The following is a 26,656-nucleotide window of genomic DNA, read 5'->3' as shown; positions in this document are numbered from 1 at the left end:
CAACCACCTCCCGTAGGCGAGGGGAACAGCCAAGTCACTGGACCCCGTCACCACGTAGTCTCTCTCCCTCTTCTCTCTGCCTCCTGTTCTTTAAAAGAAGAACCGGAGAGGAGATTTTAAAATTGCGAGGACACTTTGGCAACTAAAGTGTTGAGAGGTCAAAGCCGTGGACACTATGCCATGATGACTTCCGGTGGATATGACGTCACACTGTTCCGGTGGCTATATCGATACCCAAATTATACATCTTTCGGGGACCTTAAGGGTTAATTACGCTTAATTACACATTGGTCTATCTAATTTGACAAATCCAACGTTTTTCCGACCATTCTATAATTTTCACTATGCCGTGACGACTTCTGGTAGATGTGACGACACACCGTTCTTGTGGCTATATCGACATCAGTGTTATTTCGACCTAAGTACAAAATTTTTGCTTATAATTACTTAACTAATCAATCTACAGTCATCAAACTTGGCTTCTAGGTTCATTTTTTCCTCCTCTATCTGAAGCAAGCATTCGTTTGCTACTATCGTTTTCAGTTCCAGAGTTAACACTAGTTAGACTCTGGCAAAGGTGTGACACGATCAGTATGAGCCATTAAAGGCTTTCGCTTAAAATTCTTCCACAAGCAGCATCCCAGGACGTGTTTGCTCAACCACGAACCAAGCTCTCGCACCAGCTGCTTACGAAAATTTTTACAATTCCACTGTAGATACGTCACGCTCTGGTCTCCGAGAGCACTTACCCATTACCGTCCAAATAGCACTGCGGGCGAAAGCGACGAGCCAACCATGGTCAGGAATACGCTACTGGTGGCGGCGCGTATACTTCACTTTTAGGTGGTTTCACGAAACTGTCCAGGTCATCGGGGATCAGTTTTCGGTACTAGTTGCATGTGGCCTAGCACACGACGTAAGTTTATTAAAGGATCTTCAATGTGTACTCCTTCCCTGCGTGCCTTCAAAGATCCGCGATATGCATGAACGCTTTCGCTCCTTTACGAGACAGGCTTTTATTTCTCACAGTTTCTTCTTTGGTGTTGTGCCCAATCCGGCATCTCGATTGTCAGACCGACAACCTAGAGGCACACTCCCTCTTGACAGGGGTTCCCCTTGCAGCATTCCGTGGCTTCGTGGCACTGGTCCCAAGAAAAGAAAGACACCAAGAGGAGCAATTCAATGCAGACGTATGGCGAGATATTAATATCGCTGTCGCTCTTGCCCTTCCAGCGAAAAAAAAAAGTTGCTCGTTGGCAGTTTAGACCTCACACCAGACCAAACTGTGTGTTTTGTTCATATGGCTGTCAACTATATAAGAGAAAATACTAGCAAACTCAACTGCATTTCCGGTTCATAGATGATTGTTCCAAGCAGTCAGAGGAGCAGAGCGCGAGAGAAAAAATCCGGCTCGAGGGACACTCCACGTCCTAGGTCTTTCGACGGCCACGGTCAACACTGCTGAACGCTTCTCCTTTTTAAGTTAGCTTATTGTTCTGTGCTTTACTATTACCGACAATAGGCTTCCAACCAAAACAACGACTCTCGTGTAATCTTTAAGATTCATTTCTAGGCGCTCTTACCGGTCAATTTTCTGGTTGCGGAAGTAACTTCGAAAACATGGAAGCCCTCATGAACATTGAATTCTTGGCAATTTATGCACGCTGCAACCAGCTGAAAGATCCCCGCTGAGCTGCCTCACGCGACGGTGCAATGCTTTCTAAAACTTAGTTGGCGACAAGAGGCAGCAAGTAAATGTAGTTTTTTTTTGGAGGGTGGGGGGCTTTTTTACTCCTAAAAATTCTGCGGGCACCTGTTCCTATGACCACCATAAAGGTGTTGCATAGAGAAGCAGAGAACGCATTTTCTAGACTATCACTCACTAGCTGTCTCTTTTCCGTCACGTCCCACTCTTTCCTTTGCTAGCGTATGCCTATTAACACTGAAATTCTGGTACGCGTTTCTGACAAATGCAAATTTTGACATGTAGTGTCTGGCTCTTGCGGCTGATAAAAATGCGACAAGTGCTACCAGCGTTCCCTGGCTTCGGCATTCCGTGCTAAATGTAACGTCGTGCTGATCACGCGCAGGAGTGTACCGCCGCTCGAAAGCACCTCCAAGCCGTCTGACACAGCCGTAAGTAGGCTTATGGGCTGGCTAAGAGATTTACCGCATAAACATCTGAGCCAGTGGAGCAGATTTAATAGAAGTGTTAACGAGTTTTACGAGCTAAAGAACGTTTCTGGCTATGAAGGATGCTGCAATGAGAAACATGAAATTGACTTCGACCACCTTGGGTTCATTTTCCGGTGCAAAATTGATAGTTTATGGGATTCAGCGCATTTTTCCTACACTAAAATGAGGGCACCACGGCCGTACCCATATCTGCGAACTCGTGCTCTTTGAAGCAACGCTGTATCAGCAGGAATACCATTGTGCATAAAGGTAAAAGATTATTTCAGGAACTCCTAAAGCAGTAAAAATAGAAAGACTGTGTTTGCTTTCATTTACAGACTACACATGTCAACAGCGTTCGATCCGCGGTTATAGAAACCTTCCTATCAGTTTTTGCTACCGAGAACCTCTGCCCTCTCAGAACGTTCTAGTGTATGCACATTGCATTGGGTGTAGAAATTCAGACCCTTTTAGTTCTCTATCAATGCACATTACTATTCGATTTTTTAGGCGTGGCATGAGGAGACCCTCCACTTAACAAAAAAAACCCTTTAGCAATTCAAATGCTGTTACCTAAAGCTACATGACTCGAAGACATTACAGCAACACTTCGCATTCCTTCGGATCTTGTATTTCTTATCTTCGCATCCCTTAATTTCTCTCCTTCACGTGTTAACGTTAAACAGCTGTGTATTTTTTGCTCGCTTGTGAACCTCTTTTTATGCCCTGAGTCATTGTCTTATCTCAACGGTCTTGCTCTGCTGGTGCGTCACGTTCCCTGATAGGAAACTGTATGAATACGTTGCACTAGTTCCGACATAAAGTTGAACGTTCAGCGCTTCTGTCCGTGCCGTTCTCCTTCATTCTTGTCGGTTATCCTTTTGCACTGGCTCTTCTCAGATCGTAGACATTGTCAACAACATACTTATTGTTTAGCTTAGTTATTACTTTTTCCACACTTCCATTCCATTCTGAACATGCAGCGCTGGCAGACGAGAGACAAAGGGGAGACGACACACACAGTGCACTCAACTAACAGCTTTTATTTCGAAGGAGGGCGATCCGCACGTTTTATATCGTACCCAAAAACCCGTGATTGTAAGGCACATGCGCAAGTCAAGCAACTAACAACTCCAGTGTGTAAATGATTATATTGAACATCATGGTGATATTGCCTTTCAAAATGCATGCGATTTTTCTGTCGGTGGCTTTTTAGAACTGCTTTCTACCTACCTGAAATCCACCTACACCGACTGGAATGGGCCTCTTCATCCAAAAACAAGGCATTTGCATAGGGTCTTGTATCGCCCCCATCCTGAGTGACCTGTACTTAGCTATGCATGACAGAGCATTAAATGAGAAACTTACAGATCTGCCAGTTCTTAAAATATTTCGATATGTGGACGATTACCTGATATTCTTAGACTGTCAAAATGATGCCTTTCTGCCTGAAGTTCGAAAGTGTACGACCTTTTTAGTGAAACTGTGCCATTCCTGGTCTTTACACACGAGGTACCAGAAAATTGCTCTATCCGTTTTCTCGAGCTACAGCTGCTTTTTTTGCCGCAACATGTCTGCTGGTTGTTCCAGCCTAGGGGCAACAAGCCAGTTCTACCATACGACTCCGCACATTCGAAGCTTGTTAAGCGAAACATAGTCCAGTCGGCTTTTAACAATGTGCTCACCAAATCCTGTGAGCACTGTCAGGAAGCCAGTTTTCGGAACCAGGTACAAACACTGAGTCAATCCGGATATCCACCGTTGCTTTTAGTCTCAGTAGCTGAAAAAATGTTAAAGAAAATGCAGTGTACAAATGCCCCCCGGGCCCATCGCATGCCAGGGAACGCAACAAAAACTCGCTGTTATTCCTTACATACACCAAGTTTCCCACAACATCAAAAGGATTGGACGAAAAGTAGGAGTGGACGTTGTTTTTTCAGCCACTCACCGCCTCTCTAGACTCTGCAGGAGAGTGAACGGTTCCGGTGAAAAAGATCTCGAATGACCCGTTAGGCACCGTGACCCCTTCGTAAGCTGCAGCACTGGTGTTGTATACTCAATCCCTTTGTCTTGTGGCAGGGAATACATCGGCCAGATTGGTCGATGTATTAATAAGAGACTGCTCGAACACAAAGCTAATTCCAGTAACTTAGCCGTCCACGTTCGCGACTGCAGTCTTTGTCGCCAGCTCCCTCCGATGTTTAAAAAAAGAAAAATTCTTGCAAAGAGCAGCAACCAACTCAGTCGGGAAATAATTGACGCAGGTTTCATAAACAAGCAACAAGACGTTTGCATCAGTACGCCCTCAGTAGCCCTGTTGGAAAGGGAGTTTGCGTTTTTTCCCAGTCACTGTAACTTGGCGCGTTGGTTCCTTACGCGGCTCCTTACCCCCCAGCTCTTTCGCCACTTTTTTTTTAATATTTTGGGGATACTACTTTTTTTTCTTTTATTCTAGCTTTCATTACTCTCTGAGCTTTAGCCATCTTTGTTCTTTTAGGTCGATTTTATGGTTTACCCTCATCCCCACTTTTTATCCGTGTTCCTTGTTGGCTTGCATCGCATCTTTTTAGGCCGTGTTTGTTCGGTTGGCTTTCAACGCATGCTTTTAGACTATCAATTCTTCCCCCATTTCTACCACCCTTTCAGTTCATTCCTTTTAAGTGCGTCTTCACACCGTCTTCAGAGGTTTTAATGTCTTTTTGCATCGTTGCCTTTTGCATTTTTATTGCTTTTATCTTTTTATCTCTGTCATCACCAAGCTGCACAGGACTCCCTGGCGCGTGTAATCTCCCTTTTTCACCAAGTGTTGTTATTATGTCTTTCACCTTGCCCCCTTCACTGCCGATCTTTGCTGTTTGTGTCCGCAGGGGTGTACCTGGAACCTGGCCAACCAGAATGACTGAATCCTTCTTGGGTTTTTTTGTTTTTTTGCTTCTGTACTGTGTGGGTCAATACGCGCCTGCGCGCTTACCATGTTTTCTTTGGTTATATTATTAGTTGCCTTGATTTGCGCATGTGCCTTACAATCAGGGGTTTTTGGGTACGATATAAAACGTGCGGATCGCCCTCCTTCGAAATAAAAGTTGTTAGTTCAGCGCCCTGTGTGTGTCGTCTCCCCTGAACATGCATCGCCAGCGCTGCATGTTCAGGATGTCAAACCAACTTGCCCAGCAACACACCCTGCCCAGCAACACACATTTTATGTAAATCAATACAAGAATTTCTGCTTGCATGGCTTTATGTTTTACACTGCGTAGAACTAATCCAAATAAACGTCATTTTCGTTTACTTGTTTTGCAAGCAGAAATTCTTCTGGGTTCATTTCAGATGACTGACACGACATATTTCCACACAAGGTTTTCTAACGGCTGCGAGCCAATGCCACACTCCTTCCTTCGTGGTCACTGCGTAAAGACCGTAAATCAAGGCGTAAAAGCTAATGTGTAATATGAATTGTGTTCACAGCACCATGAACCACTTTAGAACTGGTAGGCCAAAAACAGCATTTTTACTTCGCCTAGTGCAGAAGAATCTCGAAATGAATCTCACGAGGTCGCCAGAAAAACCGCATAATCCCAAGTTGCGTATCATCTCAAAAGCAAACAAAATCGGTATTAAGCAGCATGCAAAATGTACTCGCAGAGATTCGTTTACGACTGGCAGTATTTATTTACGGCCACATGCCACCGCTCACTGCTCCTTGTGCGCACAGTCTAGGAATTGCGGAGTCTGTGTTGTGTGGGAAGGGCAACACTGCTCGCATCTTGTGCGTATATATCCACAATGAAGTGACAAAGTCATCGGATCATCCGGAATTAAGCACACTGTACACAATGCACTCCGGTCAGGGACTTTTATACCTAGTACACGATGTGAAAGCGAAAGTTCTCGCCCCGTGTCACAGCAAACTCCTTGAAGGTGCATAGTTACAACGAGAAGGCTAGAGAAAACGCTGGCGTCACAATCGTTCATTTGCTTGGGAAACGACAGCAGTGCAGCTTTATTTTTCTGGGCACGAACAAGCCAAGCCCGAGAGTAAGTACGTACTCACTCGTACGAATACGAATTTTTACCAACAGATCCTTCCCAGGAATGATTTGCCAGTTTTCGAATGTGGCGAATACAATACACGTTCGACTGACACAAGCACTACATTAAAGATATATCATCGGCTCAAAGCGAGGAACACCACAGTGCAGCTGCATTTTAGAAGCCAAATCCATTTTTCAGTCAACAACTGCACACGTCAAATCTGAAAAGGCAGCTTCTTTAGAACTAAAATTGCTTCAGAAAGTATTATGAGGCAGCTGAAAGATGAAAAGGGCCTAAAAGCTCAAGCTGAACGTTTTTTTAATTACCAAACCTGGCCTCGTCAAACTGTCCACCCACGTTTGCAAAAACACACAGAACACACAAAAATGATTCCTTTTTCCTCCAAGTTGTATTCTTCTACTTGATGTGCTCTAAGTAATTTGTTGCACCATCCTGTCATCAGTCCTGTATTTTATTTGATGAATTTTTGTGTAGAACTGTAACCTTTAACTAAGAGCACTTTTCAGCACAGATATATACTATTTGTTCTACTTAACGTATCACATGTCAGTTCTTGTGATGTGCTCTTAGTACCGCTTTTTTTTATTATTGCTGCATTAGAATTGTGTGTGTTCTATATGTGTATTTTTTTTTTAGAAGGAAATTGCACTGTTTCCAAACCAACTAAGTTTGAGGTTTACGACCCAGTCGAATACACTGTACTTTTTGTCCCCGACATTTTATTTTTCTCTACATGGAAAACTGAGAACAAATAATGTGAAAGTGAAATTAAAAAGAGGCCTATAAGAGAAAGCTAAAAACACGCCTAATGGTGTTTCATTATATGCACTAGTATTCAGCACACAAATATGTGCTACATGGGGACAAAGTTAACATTTTGAAAGCACTAACAGAAGCAAGTCGGACTAACGTGCCCTACTGATTACACCAATTGACAATATTCTTTAGATTATAATTAAGACCAGGTATTCACAAGTAATTATATTAAACAAAACAGAGCAATTTGCAACGTAATCACAACAAGTAATTATATTAAACAAAACAGAGCAATTTGCAAAAAGCCTGATTTCAACAGGATGAAGACAACTTTAACAATGTTCTTTGTACATCTCAAAAATAACAGCAAAGCTAGAATATTTCCTTGGGGGACACCAGAATAGACAGGAACATTATATGAATGAAGGTCAATACTAACAAATTGCATTAGGTTAGATAGTAAGCTAAACCACAATTAACTACAACGTCAGGAAGACAGCCTTGTTGAAGCTTGGGAATTTATATAGGATGGGGGACGAGGTCCCATTCTTTACTGAAATCTATAAGAATGATATCAATCTAGGAGGACTTCTCAGGGACGGATGTGATACTAAAACCCAATGTTAGTTGCAAAGACATCGACAAGATCTGCAATTGCAGCTAGCAGCGCTTAGCACAAAAAAAAAGAAATGCACACATTCAAAGCACATACCTGGTCCTAGCATCACATCGAAAGCGCCGAGAGCCTGCACAGACAATAAATCAACAAAGTCAACAGGGAGAACCGGCACTTGCAGAGCAGGTGCAACAAGTATAAGACAAAATTCCATTACCAAGAGACAGGCCTACCAGTCTAGTACACCCCACTTTTGTCACTCTTCTGCTAATGAATATCCAATGTGCCAATTGTGCTCTCCCGTTGCATTAGGTCAGATAGTAAGCTAAACCACAATTAACTACGACGTCAGGAAGACAGACTTGTTGAAGCTTGGGAATTGATTAAGGATGGGGGACGAGGACCCATTCTTTACTGAAATCTATAAGAATGATATCAATCTAGGAGGACTTCTCAGAGACGGATGTGATACTAAAACCCAATGTTAGTTGCAAAGACATCAACAAGATCTGCAATTGCAGCTAGCAGCGTTTAGCACAAAAAAAAGAAAGAAATGCACACATTCAAAGCACATACCTGGTCCCAGCACCACATCCAAAGCGCCGAGAGCCTGCACAGGAAATACATCAACAAAGTCAACAGGGGGAACCGGCACTTGCAGAGCAGGTGCAACAAGTATAAGACAAAATTTCATTACCAAGAGACAGGCCTACCAGTCTAGTACACCCCACTTTTGTCACCCTTCTGCTAATGAATATCCAATGTGCCAATTGTGCTCTCCCATTGCGTACGGAAAGGGGCACACAGGAAACCAGAGTCCCATCCAAATACAAGAGTGGTTTGGTTGGTTTTGGTTAATGGGGTTTAACGTCCCAAAGCGACTAAGGCTATGAGAGACGCCGTAGTGGAGGGCTCCGGAAATTTTGACCACCTGGGGTTCTTTAATGTGCACTGACATCGCACAAAAGTGTGCAGCACTGCTCACTCGGCACAGTCCACTGGCCGTACTTGCTCAGCAAATTTTCCCTCAATCAAAATCCCTTTCTTGCGTTTCATTGTATATAGTACTATCATATTCCTAACAAGCATGGCGCCCTCAAGCTGACACCTTCACATATTGCATCACACATTTGTTACAATCATATGGTTGGTTTTACGTCATGGCAGGAAAGCTTACCTGCAGTTGCGCCGAGTCTAACCACTCCCATACCACATGCTATGAATTTTTAAACGTAATATTGAATACATGACACATCTAATCTCCGAGCTTCGTATGAATGCGGCACACACTGTTGTTTCCTACGAGAAATTTTAACAATTGCATTTCCACGTGCTAGCTGACCCTAACTGTATTATTTGATAAACATGTTACAGAAGAGAGCACAGAGCCTCCACTAGGCACAGAATGTCGCTTGCTACCTCCAATCACTGACCGTGTTTCCAGTCCCAAGGTAGAGGATTGTGTGAAAATGTTTGCCAGCTATATAAGGTAGATACGGCAGACTTAGAAAACGATAAAATTATTAATGAAAGGAAATGCAGAGGTAAGCACTATCAGCTGAGCTGGCTACAGCCAGAACACTTGGTTTAATAATAAGAGGAGTTCCAAAGGACAGCGCACATTGATTGGAAAAATTGTTGTTTCTATTCTGTAAAAGCACTAATTCTCTTCTCTACACAACCTTCATCCATGTCAGACTATTCTTTGAGGAGGTGGATCTGCTTTTGAAAGCACTCATGAAATTTTTCTTTTAGTTGGCTTCGAAAGCTCTTGCATCATGGTGCAGAGGTGCAGACATTGTATTTTCAATCTCTGTAGCCTTTCCAATGCACGCTGGCTACCACTTCGCTCCACCCAGACACTCAAGGAATTGAGTAGCGTGCTCTGCCCTCTGCCTCAGCCAACGATTTTGACTCCTTCAATCTTCCTCGTCTTGTTCTGTGCCACGGAACATTTCATCAACTGCAGAGTGACTATGGATGTGTTTTCTTTCGAATGCCGCTGAAGCAACGCTCAAAATCATTCATTGCTCCACTGCAGCATGCCACCCTCAAACTAATGGCATGACCGAGCTCTTCAACCGCACCCTATGCAACATCCTCGCCATGTACACTGGCTATGCTACACAAACTGGGAATAGGCCCTCCCTTGTGTCACGTAGAACTGCAATAAGGCAATGGATACTACGACAGGCTCCTCTCCGTCTTTTCTCTTCCTTTGAGGTCGCGAGCCCACGTCTCCCATGGACACCATCCTCCACTAAAGCAGATGCCTCTGCAACTGGTCTCCTTTCCGCAGACCATCCGCACACTGAAGAATGCCGCCAGCTTCAGCATTTGTTCACCACTCAGCACCAAAAACTCAGCCTGGAAAGCACCGACCCGAGCCCATCATATCAGACGCTCGCTTGGCTTTGGTTTGCTTACACCAATCCTGGTTTATCACCGCTAGCACGGGCCTCACCACGTTCACTTTGATCCAATTCTTTATTCTCTTTCCATGGAAAAGGGGGAGCTGAGAGAAAAGGCTGACTTGCCTGACAAAGGCCTCAGCACCCATATACAGTTTGCGAGACAGTGGCAAAAAAAAAGAAAAAATCTTATTTGTACATGCTGCCTTATTTATAATAAAAGTTAGGGGAAAAAAAGAGGTTGTATATGCAGGTTGTAACACAATGATGCCCCAGAACAATTTACAACATTCAATTTCTACAAAAAGTAAACAGAACAACCTATCAAAGATTTTCTTATCATAACACATAATCGTCAAACAAAGTAGCATGAATCATAGCACTCATCCAGTAACTGCAAGGAAATCTCGAGCGAAATATTACGGAAACTGAATGATACTACTTATTAAGCATTGTTCTAGGTTCTCTTTGGACCTTGATGTGGAAGAATTGAAATGAAGTGGCGGTAATTTATTAATGGCTGCAGGAAGTTGGTAACATAGTGTCTATTTACTATAGTAAGACCGGATTTCTGGAACCAATTCTTGCTGCCTTCTGAAGTGCTATGCTAAGGAAGAATTATCAAAAATAAAAGCGTATGAACAGTTTTTGTGAATATGTTCAAATAGTCTGAACAAATATATCTCATCTACCTTCAGAATACTGCGTTTGATGAACAATGGCATTGTCCAGAGGTTCTGTGGTCGGCTGTGATTTCCCCAATTGCTCTCAATGCTTTCTTTTGCATCGTTATTAATTTTTTTGTAATTACCAGAAGTTGCACTTCCCAGACGAGAATGCAGTAACAGATTTTGGAGTAACTGTGCATAATTCATTGATATCTTTGGCCACGTAGGTATTATGCCAGCCAATCAGTAAAGGCAGCCAACAACTCTGCTCAGACTGGCAGCAATTTCAAATTATGTGTATTCTAACATAGCGTCTCGCTGAACCAAACACCAAAAAATTTCTGACTCGAAAATCTTCTAAATCGCAGTGTAACCAGAATAAACATTAAGCAGATGTCCTTCTATAGTGTTAATAGGCCTGAAAATTATGTAAAGCGTCTTCGAAAGATCTAAGACAGTCTGTTTGTATGCAACCAGGAGGGAAGGTGAGTTAGAAGGTTAACGCATTTGCCTTGTCTTCAAGCGGGCCCAAAGCTGGATCACTGAAAAAATTGTGTCCCCAGTATACATTACCACGTCTGATGAATCTGTCATATTAATATATCATTAACACAAGTTATCAACAGAAGCGGCCCTAAGATCGAGTCCTGTGGCACACATCTTGTGTGATGTGGAGCTTCTTCGAATCATAGGAGTATATGTGGACATACTGAAAACTGTTTGCGAAATGACTATCAAACAGGGCTGCAGAAATTCCATGCACACCATAACAATTGATAGTGGAGGAGAACAATACGATAAACGCAGTCAAAAGCATTTACAAAGTCTAAAAACAAGCAAGCCTGCATTTTCTCGCTCCGATGTTATCAATAAACTGTTAGCAGTGCTTTTTCTGCAGACCTTTCTTCAAAATCACATACTGTGAATCACTCATAATGTTACGTTTGGCAATGAAATTTTGTGATCCGCGGTTGATGGCGCCTTCAAATATTTTAGATAAAATATTCAGCAAACCTCCCCAGTGAACTATATTGGTGAGGCCATTGAGTCTTCTTTGGACCATCGTCACTAAAACCACTTAACGGTGCACGTTGCATGCCTCAAACTTTACTATGACCCACTTGTTCTTTCTGCCCTGCAAGTTGCCAGGATGGCTCTTTTTTCAGTGGAGACGTATTGTAATCGACTGCACTGGCTTCGCAGAATGTGACACAACAGAAAAGACTACAAAGATAGAAGTTGCAGCAACGTTTCAGAGGATCACCACACAGAACTTCTGGCTAAGCATTTCAGCAAGGAAGCCCTGGAGCTAAAGCCACATCAGAAAATGCTTGAGCAATCTCAGATTATTTTTTTTATTTCCTAGTCATTTGCAGTTTTGCAATGCCTTCCGGAATAATTAGGTAATATTTTTTTGGCTCTATTCACAGAATTCACAGAGGTCCATCAGTCTGGATGAGCGACAAAAAGTAAGCAGCGCTGAAAACATGCCCTGTTGGTGCCCTTCTATTCCTGAAACTGCAGAGCACAATGCCATGCATCGACATTGGCAAGCCAGTTGAAACAGCGAGCTCTAGAAGACTGAAGCAGAAGAGTGGAATGTGCCTACGGGCATGTTCTTCTCTTTTCTCGCCTGACGTGCTATTTGGGGGGAGGGGGCGAGGTTAACTAATGCATTTAAACAACTAAGTATGTCGACTCAAATTAAGTCAAACCCCCTCACACACACCGCATGTCAGGAAAAAAAAAGAAGAGCTTGCCCAAAGGCACATTCCAAAATGAAAATGCGTTATTCACTGGACTACTCGACCACCCTTGCACCATCGTCCTCACTAGTGCTGCCGTCACCATCGCTGCTGCAGACCCACAGCACGCGATTGTTACGTTCTCATCCCCGAAATCCGTATAAACACACTTACGAGAATAGCAACTATGCTTAGGCACACAGTGCGACACAAAGACAGCCAACAGAAAATTCATCATACTTAGAGCTACACAAACAGCACTGTTAATGTGTGCTTTTATTGTGTCTGTCATATGCTGCATTCTATGCCTCAGCTGAATTTAGGAACACATACATTTTACAACAGACTGAGGTAAAAACGAAAGATGCTGCAAAGAAAGCTCTGATTACATAAACTTCACTGCAATGCAATTAAAAATGCTTTTCATGTTCATCCACTGGCGCATTTCAAAGCACATCCACAAGCAAGTAAGTATATATTCCCAAAGCACAGCCCATTAGCTCACAGGCTGCCATGCGGATATCAGAAGGTGTGATTAGGCAGCATAGGGTTACAGTTCACTCCCTCAAGGAATCAGTGGTCCTTTGTCACTTCTCCTATTCTGCCATCCGCTTCATGCTGTGATTGTGGCCATGCCACCGCCTAGGTTCCTCAGCTGAATATAGACTGGCGGTTCTGTGCACGTGGCTGCTTAGGAATGGCTCTCCCTCCACGCAGCCCTCTGGCTCCAGTTCTCGGCCAATGCCTCTCAGTGCGAGGGAAGTGGGCGCGTGGCGGACAGCAGTGCGGGAAGCATAGCTGATTGAAGAGAAGCCTGGCGTCGGCAAGTGCGATAAGTCGGTTCTCAGTTGGAAGCGAACGCAAAGGGAAATACTTTAAGCAAACGCTTGGATTCAAAAAAAAAAAAGGCAATTCACAAGAACTGAATGGCATATGCCAACAGATTAGGTTTACAGAATTCACAAAGGCAACTGAAATAAAAATGAAGTGAAAACAAAAAAAAATCCTTTCAAATGTGGGCCCTCCCGTGGACGACACATAGTCAGTGTTCCACTGTAGTAATATTTTAATATAAAAGGTCTAGCCTTATCAGTTTACCAGCGCACATTAACCTGACATTAAAATGAACATAAAACTGATTTCTGCGAAGCTTTTGAGAGTAAAGTGCAGACAGAGCCAGGGGAGCACCACCTCTCACTGACGGGTATGGGTCGCACGCGTAGAACGCGGCTCCGAACCATCAGCCCAGGCATCATTACTGTTAGCTGAGTGCCAGATCATTGGAGGATCCTCATTTTAACTTATAATCACGTCACATTTGCCAGTAAACTGACCTAGCAACCTGTTTTACATTACACAGTTTATTCGTGCCGGTCGTCGGGCGTGCATCTTATCATTCATACTTTCATTGCAGTATGCATTAGAAGAATTTACCGTAACTCAGCTAATTTGTGTCACAGCATGAAAAAATGGGCTGCATAATGGGGGCACCGCTAATCCCAAGTCCTGTGCAGGCCCCATGCAATGGCCACACTGTGTCATAACTGCAGAAAAAAAGTGCAGCAGTCACACGTGTACATAAGGTAAATTTTAAAGACCATTTGTCTAGCCAACATTCAGCTGCTTAATGCACACAGACTACAATTTTTGCCATGATGTTGATGTTTGGGTAAAAGTAAACCAGACTAAAGCTGGACATTTTTTTTTTTTCCGTATGCCCGCACTTGAAAATGCCTCCAACTTCAACCAGAACCCAGCCATGCAGAGGAATTGTAAGATTTTTGTACACCAAAGATTGGCAGCACTCACACCTTAAGGCTGGCCCTCGAGCTGGGCAGCTGCAGATGTCCCGCAGCTGCTGGTGCCCCTTTCTGCAGGATGAACGGAAACGGCCACACTGAAACCTTCCACACTGATTCAAACTTGCAGCATTAACAGTAGACAGCTTTCCGATTAGGAGCAAGCCAGGGTTGGATAGAAAAAAGAATTTCAAACGCTGATTATTAATTATACAATTTCGGTCAGCTCCACAGTGCGAGTCGACACTTTTCTTCAAGGTCTCAATTTACGTCTTGACTTATTCCTGTCATAATAAGTTAGGGAAACAAATACACACATTTCATATAAATCAATACAAGAATTTCTGCTGGTAAAACAAGTAAACGAAAATTACGCTTATTGGAGTCGTACCACGCAATGTAAAACGTGAAGCCATGCAATTAAAAGCAACAAGGATTCCTGGGTTCATTTACGATGCCTGACATGAACTTTTCTAGCGGCTGAGATCAGATACTGAGCACCCTCCTTCGTGGTCACTGCGTAAAGACCCTTAATCAAGATACTGTGTATCATGAATTGTTTTCACAGCACCAGGAACCAGTTTAGCACTGCTAGGCCAAAAACAGCATTTCACTTCTCACGGGGTCGTGAGCAAATTCGCATAATCCCAAGCATCGTATCACCTCAAAAACAAACAAAATCGGTATCGAGCATCATGCGAAATGTACTCACACAGATTTCAAGCATCATGCGAAATGTACGTGCACAGACTCGTTTATGGCTGACAGTATTTATTTACGGCCATGTGCCGCCGCTCACTGCTCCTTGTGCGTACAAACTAAGAATTGTGGAGTCTATGATGTGTGGGCCGAGTGCCACTGCTCGCAGCTTGCGCGTACATATCCGTAACAGAGTGAGGAAGTCTTTGGAACATCCGAAATTAACCACACTGTTCACAATGCACTCGGGTTGGGGAATTTCCCGAATTTGTATCATCCCTAAATTTGCATCAACCGCATTTGTAGTACCTTGTACACGATGTGAAGGGGAGAGATGTGGCCCTGATTCAAGGCAAACTTCTTGAAGGTACAGAGTTACACAGAGATGGCTAGAGAAAATGCTGGCATCACAATCATTCATCCACTTCGGAAAGAGCGGCAGTGCAGCTTTATTTTTCTGGGCAAGTACAAGCAAAGCCCGAGAATAAGTACGTACTCAGTGGTACGAATAAGACTTTTTTCCAACAGATACTTTCTAGGGATGCTTCACTAGTTTTCAAACGTGGCAAATACAATACACGTTCGACTGACAAAAACACTACATTAAATATATATCATCGCCTCAAAGTGAGGAACACCACAGTGCAGCTGCATTTTGCTTCAGGAAGTATCATGGGGCTCTGAAAAATGAAAAGAGCCTAAAAGCTCAACTTGAGTTTTTTTGTTTCTACCAAACTGAACGTCGTCAAACTGTCAAGCCGTATTTGGAAAAACACGCAGAACATACAGAAATGATCCCTTTTTATCCCAGTTGTATTGTTCTACTCAATGTGTTCAGAGTTATTTGTTGTACCATCATGTCATCAGTGTTGTATTTTATTTCATAAATTTCCATTTAGTACTGTAACCTTTAACTAAGAGCACATTTTAGCAGATATATATATTTGTTGTCCTACTTAATGTACCTCATTCCAGTTGTTGCGATGTGCTCTTAGTAGCGCTTTTTTTTTATTGCTGCATAGCATTCAGTGCGTTCTAAACGTGTAGTTTAGTTTCATAGAAGGAAATTGCGGTGTTTCCAAACATTCCAAACTAAGTTGGAGGTTTAGGGCCCTGTCAAGTACATCGTACTTTATGTCCTTGACATTTTTGTTTTCTCTGTATTGAAACCTGAGAACAAATAATGTGAAAGTGAAATTAAAAGGAGGCCTATCAGAGAAAGATAACAACACGCTTAATGATGTTCCATTGCATGTACTAGTATACAGCATACAAAAGTGTGGCTCATAGGGACGTAGTTTACCTTTTGCCAGCACTCGAAGCAAGTGGGACTCTCGTGTCCTACTGAATACACCAATCGAGAATATTCTTTGGAGTATACTTAAGTGAGACCAGGTATTCACAACAAGTAATTACATTAAACAAAACAGAGCCATTTGGAAACAGCCTTATTCGAACAGGATGAGGACACCTTTAATAATCTCATTACGACATATCAGAAAAAACAGGACAGCTAGAATACTTCCTTGGGAGACACCACAAGAGCCAGGAACATTACCTGAATAATTGTCAACAAACTATATTTGGATAGATAGCAAGCTAAACCACAATTAACTAGGGGTGTGCGAATAGTGGTTTTTTGATTCAAAGCAAATTCGAAGCGAATAGCAATTTTCTTCGAATAATTTCGAAGCGAATAGTTCGAACAGTACTTCTGGCACTAAAAAAAGGCTGAATGACAGTAGGCATTTCAAAAAACCATTTACTTTCCTAACACACGATGCCATTACATACTGCACCGAGGCTTTATTTAAAACCATGCTTCAAAATTTTAAGAGAGCACCTAAAGTGAGTTAAGAACAATTTTTACCGGTTTGGTAATAAAAAGTTATAACACATAAAAATACCACCTGTTTTCTAATAAGAAATTAGAGATAAAATACAAAAAATGACGCTATAAGAGAACGGTGCCAGTAGTACAACCAATGACTGAAACCATAGGAGTAACTGCACTACACTGCAGAGAGCACTGAGAACAATAATGAATAAAAAGGACATTCTGCACTACCGGTGACCACTGGTCGAACGGGTCGAATGTCCAACACTGAGCTAGGCAATCACGTTCGGTGCACCGACTTGCCACTTGCGTTGCTTGCGTTTCTATAGTTTAGGATCCTCACTCCTTGGCTTGGATTGCGCCTTCTTTTCGGTTATGCCGATGGGACTGCTGCGTCCAATAATAAAATGGAACAAAGGCTGACCGGACCTCCTAGCAGCACTGGCAGCATCACACCATCGCGTATCCAAAGCTCCCACAGCACCGATAGGTTGGCCGTACTGTTGGGGACAGAGTGTTCAGGATGCGCCGCCCATGGCTCAAATGCATCGCCATCACCTAGCGGCCGAAGATTGGCGCGTCTATTTTGCTATCCGAGGTGTGCTCGTATGGAACCGTCGGCTTTGCTCTGCATGCTGCTCTGTCTCTCTTGGGTTTAGTGCGGCAAACTGGCGCTCTTCCTGGCCTATGCCGTCACTCTGACAAGGCGTGTCGCACGATGCTTTTTTTTGCATTTCGCTAGCAGCTCGCCGCTGCTGCTTGCCGGAGCGTTGCTTTGCTTATCAAGCTGAAGGATGGGAACATCGTTCCGGTTACATTCCCAGACTAGCAAGAATGGAAGCGGCTGTACAAAACTCTAGCGCCGCAAGCAAAACGTCATTCGCACCACTAGTGCCTTGTGGGCCCTGACAAAATTGTCCCCTGTAGTACCTCCGAGCAGCACCTAGCATCGCACTTCCAAGAATGCTCTGAGCCTCCAACGTACCGTAGTGCCCGAGTTGCGGCGACAGAGTACGGCGCACCACCGAAGACGGCTCAATGCCCCGATTACGACGGCGTTCCGTTCCCACCAATGCGCAAGCAGTCAGAATATCAAGAAAAGACGCCAGTCATAGATAGATGCGATCATTTCGTTCTACTAAAGTTTGGCAGTCACGTATACGTCCGCAGCCTCCCCGATGCCAAGCGTTAACGGCAGTAATCCTCCAGGACTGCCCAATAACCTTGGAGTTATCACACGCTAATTGCGCCCTTCCCATGGAAGTAAGTATACACTTCGGTGACATCGAGTCCCCGCGCTGCCGCTGAATTTTTCTCGCCTCCGCAGGTAATATGATGGCTTGCTTCAATGCTGCCGAGAACGGTCGCCCATTTTCGGTACGCATGATTCGTCACCTGATTGGGTGAAGCGAGAGCGTGGTAGGGCTGCGTGTTTATCGTCGCATCTATTCTATCAGATAATCTTTTCCGCAGCTCTACTGGCAAAAAAAAAGAAAGCGGGGGGGGGGGGGGGGGGGGGAAGAACGCGGCAAAGCGATGCCTGCGTTCAAATACTTGCGGCGTCCGAGCTCATCGATAGCGTCACCACCAGCCAGAGTATATAAAGGGTTCGCTGACAATAAACTGAGGTTTCTTCTGAGGCTAAAAAACAGCGCAAACGGGGACGAAGCAGAGAGAGGAACACGACGCTGTCCCTCTCTCTGCTTCGTCCCCGTTTGCGCTGTTTTTTAGCCTCAGATCATGCACCAACCAGCCCAAATTTCCACCCTTTTGAGGTTTCTTGTTTTGAAGCTTAGACAACTGTCGGCTATGTTCTTCCTTCATTGCGTCTGCCTCGACACGGTGGCAGCGACGTGGCTTATGGCAGCCTTAGTGCGGAGGTTCAAAGACGGCCAGAACGCAGGATCTTTTCAAAGAGCGCATCGCCCTTACCTTTCGTTTGTCGCTGGGTTCGCACACCGACCTGATCGTGATTTGCGTACTGACTGACCCCCCGAGCATTGAAAGCGCGATAAAAAAAAAAGCCATCTATGCGGCAATACTGGGACCGAAACCACATAAAGCAAGCGGTCAAGCGTCCCAGTAACACTATTTGCACAAGACAATACTTCAAAATTTCGATTACCGAGAATTCGATTCGAAGCGAATATTGAATACCGTGTTATTCGATCGAATATTCGCACACCCCTACAATTAACTATGGCGCTAGGAAGACCAACTTGTTGAAGCCTGGGAATTAATTTAGGACGGGAGACGAGGTCCCATTCTTTACTGAAATATATAAAAATATCAATCTGGCCGGTCTTCTGATGGATGGATATGAAACTAAAATCCAATGTTAGATGGACAGACATCAGAAAAAATCTGAAATTGCAGCAGAAATGCTTAGCAGAAAAAAAAAGAAATGCACACATTCAAAGCACGTACCTGGGCCCAGCATCACATCCAATACGCCGATGCCCTGCACCGAGAATACATCAACAAAATCAACAGGGAGAACCGGCACTTGCAGAGAAGGTGCAGCAGGTACTAAAATTCCTATACAAGGAGACACGCCTACCAGTCTAGTATACCCCACTTTTGTCACTCTTCTCCTAATGAAGATCCAATGTGCCAACTGTGCTCTCCCGTTGCGTACTGAGAGGGGCACACAGGAAACCCAAGAGTCCCACCCAGGGCTCTTTTATCTTTATCACCCAATTATCTTTTCCCACAACATGAGTCATCCCATTTAATTTCGGGGAGTATTCTGAGACTCGCTCTGTGGAAGAGGTTTTGCCTTGGCATCATCGGTCATCCGCTATTTGCACCCACATGATTGTCAAATGATCCCCAGCACTGCGTCTGGTCTATTGACGTTTCACAACAATATATTGGGCCCGTTAACTTTTCTTTTTCACCGGAGCAGCAGAGGAAGACGGGGACCTGGAAACTGCTACCCTACTGAACTCTTCAAAGGATTCTCTTGCGCTGACTATAACTGAAATTGCAATTGCAACAGTAACCACTCTTAAATTAACACTGAGCATGTGCTTTCAACAATAATTGAAAACAAAAAAGCTGAATTAGTAGAAGGAAGTGTCCAATAGCGCACATAAATGCCCTAAAGTGTACGATACTCACATCTGGACACGCTCGTTGCCATTAGGGGTAGTCGTTCCGTCGGAAACTAATTTGTATTTGAGCCCATGAATTCATTCCAGGATCTTGCAGGGTCCGTAATAGTGGTGTATAAATTTTTCACTACAGTTCTCTGGGCCAAACTGGCGTGTACACCAATACACGTCAAGTCATTTGCACTCCCCGTCGTGTAGTCGAGGATTGCAACAACGCGTATCGGTGGGTTTATGGTCGTTAAAAGCAAACAGGAATAATCATCAGGTGTTGTGTTAAGCGCAGTCTTGGCTTCGTTGACGTGCAGAAGATGGATAGTGTTATTTTGATGTCACTTGCACCGCGCTACTCCTAAGCCAGGTTCTCATCTCAGATCTTCTGCTCTGTATCGACATGCGTGACAAGCGTATCAGAAATTGTCGTGCGAAAGGGTTCCGTTAGGCCGATGTTCTATGGATCGCATGCAGTTGTCTGCAGTGGTGTGTATAACACATTACAAAATAGGCGGTGGCAATGAAGTCGTAAACCATTCACTCCAGTGCGTGATGACCACTTCTAGGGCACCGAGACGATCTATGAAGTTAGAAGAAAAAAATACAAAACAATTTATCTTGGTTAGGCCAAATGCCAGAAAGGTGCGCTAGCTCTAGTTCTTCTGGATAGTTTAACCTGAAACTTCTCAACGGCTGGGTTTGTTAATGAAAGCTTTAATTGCAAAACAGATTGCGTAGGATATCCTTGCAGCAGGCCCAGCGCACAGCTCACGGCCACTGCTCGTAGGCTTCTGGCAAAGGTAGTCCGTTGCCTCGAGGGGCTGGCAAACAGAAATACAAGCTTGGGCAGAGCCAGAACAATGCGGAAAGCTGATGATCAGATCCTACCCTCACTCAGTAACGGCGGCTTAAATACCTTCCCATACTGAGCACAAAATTCGTGGCTTCGCACATTTGTTCTTGACCAGTCACTTCAGAGAAGACATAAGAAAGATCATGTTCTTCTATTCAAACAGCTGCTTAACCGAATGCGCCGGATTTAGACATTACAAAAGGGTTCAAGTCTATGGCGCTAGTATGTTTCGGGAAGCGCCTAAGTACGTACTTACTGTTTCAGTAAACGTACCTGCTCTGGCAATCCAGTAGGGTGGTTGAGGCGCTGGACCCTCAGGGCTGCCGTTTGTGCCAGGCAGCAGCAGATGCCCCGCAGCTGCTGATGCCCCTTTCTGCAGAGTGAATGGAAATGGCAACACTGAAACTGTCCACACTGATTCAAAATCCTAAGAGTAACAGTAGACAGCGTTTCGGTAAGCAGCAAGGCAGGGTTGGACAGCAAAACGAAATTCCAATGCTGATTATTAATTATACAATTACTGTCAGGTCCACAGTGTAACTCTGACCTTTTTTTCAAAGTCTCAATTAAAGCCTCGACCCAATCCTCTCATAATAGGTTAGGGAAACAAATGCACACATTTTATGTAAATCAATACAAGAATTTCTGCTTGCATGGCTTCATGTTTTACACTGCGTAGTACTAATCCAATAAACGTCATTTTCGTTTTCTTGTTTTGCAAGCAGAAATTCTTCTGGGTTCATTTCAGATGACTGACACGATATATATTTCCACACAAGGTTTCCTAACGGCTCAGAGCCAATGCCACACTCCTTCCTTCGTGGTCACTGCGTAAAGACCGTAAATCAAGGCGTAAAAGCTAATGTGTAATATGAATTGTGTTCACAGCACCATGAACCACTTTAGAACTGGCAGGCCAAAAACAGCATTTTTACTTCGCCTAGTGCAGTAGAATCTCTAAATGAATTTCACGAGGTCGCCAGAAAAACCGCATAATCCCAAGTTGCATATCATCTCAAAACCAAACAAAATCGGTATCAAGCAGCATGCAAAATGTACTCGCAGAGATTCGTTTACGACTGGCAGTATTTATTTACGGCCACATGCCGCCGCTCACTGCTCCTTGTGCGCACAAACTAGGAATTGCGGAGTCTGTGTTGTGTGGGCCGGGCAACACTGCTCGCAGCTTGTGCGTATATATCCGCAATGAAGTGACAAAGTCATCGGATCATCCGGAATTAAGCACACTGTACACAATGCACTCGGGTCAGGGACTTTTAAGATTCTGTATCATCCCTAAATTTCCATCAACTGAGTACGTAGCACCTAGTACACGATGTGAAAGGGAGAGTTCTGGCCCCGTGTCACAGCAAACTCCTTGAAGGTGCATAGTTACAACGAGAAGGCTAGAGAAAACGCTGGCATCGCAATCGTTCATTTGCTTGGGAAACGGCAGCAGTGCAGCTTTATTTTTCTGGGCAAGCACAAGCCAAGCCCGAGAGTAAGTACATACTCACTCGTACGAATACAAATTTTTACCAAAAGATCCTTTCCAGGAATGATTTCCCAGTTTTCAAATGTGGTAAATACAGTACACGTTCGACTGACACAAGCACTACATTAAAGATATATCATCGGCTCAAAGCGAGGAACACCACAGTGCAGCTGCATTTTAGAAGCCAAATCCATTTTTCAGTCAACAACTGCACAAGTCAAGTCTCAAAAGGCAACTTGCTTTAGAACTAAAATCGCTTCAGGAAGTATTATGAGGCAGCTGAAAGATGAAAAGGGCCTAAAAGCTCAAACTGAACATTTTTTTTATTACCAAACCTGGCCTCGTCAAACTGTCCACCCACGTTTGCAAAAACACACAGAACACACAAAAATGATCCCTTTTTTCCTCCAAGTTGTATTCTTCTACATGATGTGTTCTGAGTTCCACCATCCCGTCATCAGTCCTGTATTTTATTTGATGAATTTCTGTGTAGTCATCATCATTATCATCAGCCTGATTACACCCACTGCAGGGCAGAGGCCTCTCCCCTGTCTTTTGTCAGTTGCTGCCACTGTATTCCCACAAACTTCTTAATCTCATCCGCCCACCTAACTTTCTGCCGTCCCCTGCTATGTTTGCTTTCTCTTGGAATCCCCTCCGTTACCCTTAAGGACCAGTGGTTATCTTGCCTTCGCATTACATGCCCTGACCAAGCCCATTTCTTCCTCTTGATTTCAACTAAGATGTCATTATCCCGCGTTTGTTCCGTCACCCACTCCGCCCTCTTCCGATCTCTTAACATTAAACCTATCATTTTCCTTTCCATAGCTCGCTGCGTTGTTCTTAACTTAAGCTGAACCCTCTTTGTTAGCCTCCACGTTTCTGCCCCATAGGTGAGTACCGGTAGGATACAGCTGTTGTATACTTTTCTCTTCAGGGGTATTGGTAAGGTACCAATCATGATCTGAGAGAACCTGCCATATGCGCTCCACCCCATTCTTATTCTTCTAGTTATTTCCCTCTCATGATCCGGATCTGCGGTCACTACCTGCCCTAAGTAGACATATTCTCTTACTGCTTCCAGCACCTCGCTACCAATTGCGAACTGCTGTTCCCTTGCTAGGCTGTTGAACATTACTTTGGTTTTCTGCATGTTAATTCTTAGCCCCACCGTTTTGCTCTGCCTGTCTGACTGATCATGCTTTGCAGTTGTTGTCCTGAGTGGCTTAGCAAGGCAATGTCATCAGCGAATCGCAAATTACTCAGGTATTCTCCATTAACTCTTATCCCAACTGTTCCCATTCCAGTCACCGGAATACCTCCTGCAAGCAGGCAGTGAAGAGCATTGGCGAGATCGTGTCTCCCTGCCTGACACCTTTCCGTATTGGAATTTTATTGCTGACTTTATGGAGAACTATAGTAGCTGTGCAATCATTATAAATATCTTCCAATATTTTCACATAACACTCTTCTACACCCTGATCCCGCAATGCCTGCATGACATCTGAGGTTTCCACTGAGTCAAATGCTTTCTCGTAATCAATGAAGGCTATATATAGGGGCTGGTTATATTCTTCGCATTTCTCCATCACCTGATTGACAGTGTGAATGTGGTCTATTGTCATGTATCCTTTACGAAAGCCTGCCTGATCATTTGGTTGACTAAAGTCAAAGGTTGTCCTGACTCTACTAGTGATTACGTTAGTAAATACCTTGTAGGCAACGAACAACAAGCTGATTGGTCTGTAATCAACTCCTTTACGTCTCCTTTCTTATGAATTAAGATAAAGTTAGCGTTCTTCCAAGCTTCTGGTACTTTCGAGGTCACAAGGCATTGCGTATACAGGGTGGCTAGTTTTTGTAGCACAATCTCTCCGCCGTCCTTCAACAAATCTGCTTTTACCTGATCCTCACCAGCTGCTTTCCCTCTTTGCATTCCTCCTAAGGCTTTCTTTACTTCCTCCTTCATTACTGGCAGGATGTCCCATTGCTGTGCTCGACTGCCTCCCTCAGTAACTTGATTACATTCACTACTGTATAGATTTGTGTAGAACTCTTTGGCTAATTCAACAATCTTATCCATATTGCTGATGACATTGCACTTTGTTTTTTAGCGCATACATCTGGTTTTTACCTATGCCCAGTTTTCTCCTCACTGATTTTAGGCTACCTCCGTTCCTTAGAGCATGCTCGATTTTCTCCATATTAAACTTTCTTATGTCGGCTACCTTGCACTTACTTATTAACTTCGATAGCTCTGCTAGTTCTATCCTGTCTGTGGAGTTAGATGTCCTCATAGTTTGGCATTTCTTAATCAGATCTTTAGTCTCCTGAGATAGCTTGCTGGTATCCTGTCGAACCATCCTACCACCTACTTCTGCGGCGCGCTCTGTAACGATAGCTGTAAGATTATCATTCATTGTTTCAACACTACGATCGTCTTCTTCAGTTAAAGCGAAATATCTGTTGTGCAGCGAAATCCTGAATTCCTCTACCTTCCCTCTTAATGCTAACTCGTTAATAGCCTATCGCTTCACCAGTTTCCTTCGTTCCCTCTTCAAATCTAAGCTAACACGAGACCTTACCATTCTGTGGTCGCTACAACGGACCTTACCGAGGACCTCCACATCCTCGACGATGCCAGGGTGTGCACACAGTATGAAGTCTATTTCATTTTTAGTCTCACCATTGGGGCTCTTCCACGTCCACTTCCTGTTTGCTCGTTTGCGGAAGAAGGTATTCATAATCTGTAAATTATTTCTATCTGCAAACTCTAGTAATAACTCTCCCCTACTGTTCTTAGAACCTATGCCATAGTCACCTACCGCCTTGTCTCAAGCCTGCTTTTTACCTACCTTTGCATTAAAGTCGCCCATCAGTACAGTGTACTGTGATTTTACTTTGGTCACTGCCGATTCCACATCCTCATAGAAGCCTTCAACTATCTGGTCCTCATGGCTTGATGTAGGCACGTAGGCCTGCACCACCTTCAGCTTGTACCTCTTATTAAGGCTAATTACGCTAGCTGCCACTCTTTCGTTAATACTGTAAAAGTCCTTGATGTTGCCAGCTATATCCTGATTAATGAGGAATCCCACACCTAGTTCTCGCCTATCTGCTAATCCACGATAGCACAGTACATCCCCGCCCTTTAGTACTGTATACGCCTCATCTGTCCTCCTAACCTCACTAAGCCCTATGACATCCCATTTATTACCGGCTAATTCCTCCAATAGCACTGCTAAGCTAGCCTCACTTGATAAGGTTCTTGCGTTAAACATTGCCAGGTTCAGTTTCCAATGGCGGCCTGTCCGGAGCCAGAGATTCTTAGCACCCTCCGCTGCATCACAGATCTGACCGCCGCCTTGGTCAGTTGCTCCGCACCCACTGGGGACTGAGGGCCGAGGGTTAATTGGTTTGATCATAGAAGGTTGTGGCCAAGTACTACACCAGGGTGGCCAAATCCTGTTCTGGTGAGGAAGTGCGTTGTCGGTTCTGGTCACCGAAATCAGGCCGCACTCCAAGCCTGGTTATGCAATTCCATCGACACGCGGAGTTTTTTTTTTTTTTATCCGGTGGAGAATTGCGTGGCACCGGGATTCGAATCCCGGTCCTCTTGCACGTGAGGCGGATGCTCTACCTCTACGCCATCGCTGCATCACCAGAGGAGTTGAGTGGGCTTTTTTTATGTTGAATTCATTCAAGCAGTAGTAGTTCACCATATCACATCACCTACCGTCGCCGCTTGCCTTTTACGCAACACGCTGCCCTTGCACCCCCCTCTGGTGCTTTCATGTTCCATGACCGGTGCGCCCACCAAGGAAAGACTCACCCTTGCCATACATGTCATCGCCTGGCTTCCTGAGTTTAATGTAGGCAGGTGGCCGGACGCGTGGCTGCCTAGGAATCTGCAGTCCCCCTGGCACCAGGCCATGGCCAATGCCTTGCACTGCAGGCGAAGCATAGTCCTGGTCTGGAAAGTGGGCAGCCAGCCAGTACTGTAAACTTTCACAGCACTTTTCAGCAGATATATATACTATTTGTCCTACATAATATATCTCATGTCAGTTCCTGTGATGTGCTCTTAGTACCGCTTTTTTTATTATTGCTGCATTAGAGTTGTGTGTATTCTATACGTGTATTTTTTTTTAGAGGGAAATTGCACTGCTTCCAAACTTTCCAAACTAACTAAGTTTGAGGTTTATGACCCAGTCAGGTGCACTGTACTTTTTGTCCCCGACATTCTAGTTTTCTCTACATGGAAAACTGAGAACAAATAATGTGAAAGTGAAATTAAAAAGAGGCCTACAAGAGAAAGATAAAAACACGCCTAATGGTGTTTCATTGTATGCACTAGTATTCAGCACACAAAAATGTGCTACATGGAGACAAAGTTTGCATTTTGCCAGCACTAGAAGCAAGTGGGACTAACGTGCCCTACT

General features: G+C 44.0%; 1 protein-coding gene across 3 annotated transcripts in view; it reads right to left on the bottom strand.

Annotated features, from left to right (window-relative positions):
• Positions 1 to 1,000: 1,000 nt before the first annotated feature.
• Positions 1,001 to 26,656, bottom strand: part of LOC149354516 (uncharacterized) — a 36,397-nt gene continuing 10,741 nt past the window's right edge. The window contains exons 5-11 of one of the 3 annotated variants that reach the window (XM_089583351.1): positions 26,047 to 26,182; positions 20,993 to 21,092; positions 19,187 to 19,220; positions 14,236 to 14,295; positions 8,177 to 8,210; positions 7,697 to 7,730; positions 1,001 to 1,142 (exon numbers count right to left, since the gene is read on the bottom strand). In XM_089583351.1, the coding sequence (XP_089439477.1) occupies positions 1,024 to 1,142; positions 7,697 to 7,730; positions 8,177 to 8,210; positions 14,236 to 14,295; positions 19,187 to 19,220; positions 20,993 to 21,092; positions 26,047 to 26,182 (517 nt within the window). In that variant the 3' untranslated portion in view covers positions 1,001 to 1,023. Of the gene's footprint in view, positions 1,143 to 7,696; positions 7,731 to 8,176; positions 8,211 to 14,235; positions 14,296 to 19,186; positions 19,221 to 20,992; positions 21,093 to 26,046; positions 26,188 to 26,656 lie in introns of all 3 variants that reach the window. The other 2 variants (XM_089583353.1, XM_089583352.1) reach the window with 2 other exon arrangements.

Source organism: Amblyomma mixtum, chromosome 3 (genome assembly GCF_055824585.1).
Source record: "Amblyomma mixtum isolate Tamu chromosome 3, ASM5582458v1, whole genome shotgun sequence".
In the NCBI taxonomy this organism is placed as follows: Eukaryota; Metazoa; Arthropoda; class Arachnida; order Ixodida; family Ixodidae; genus Amblyomma; species Amblyomma mixtum.
The sequence above is the reverse complement of the archived record's forward strand: the minus strand, read 5'-3'. Positions and strand labels throughout refer to the sequence as shown.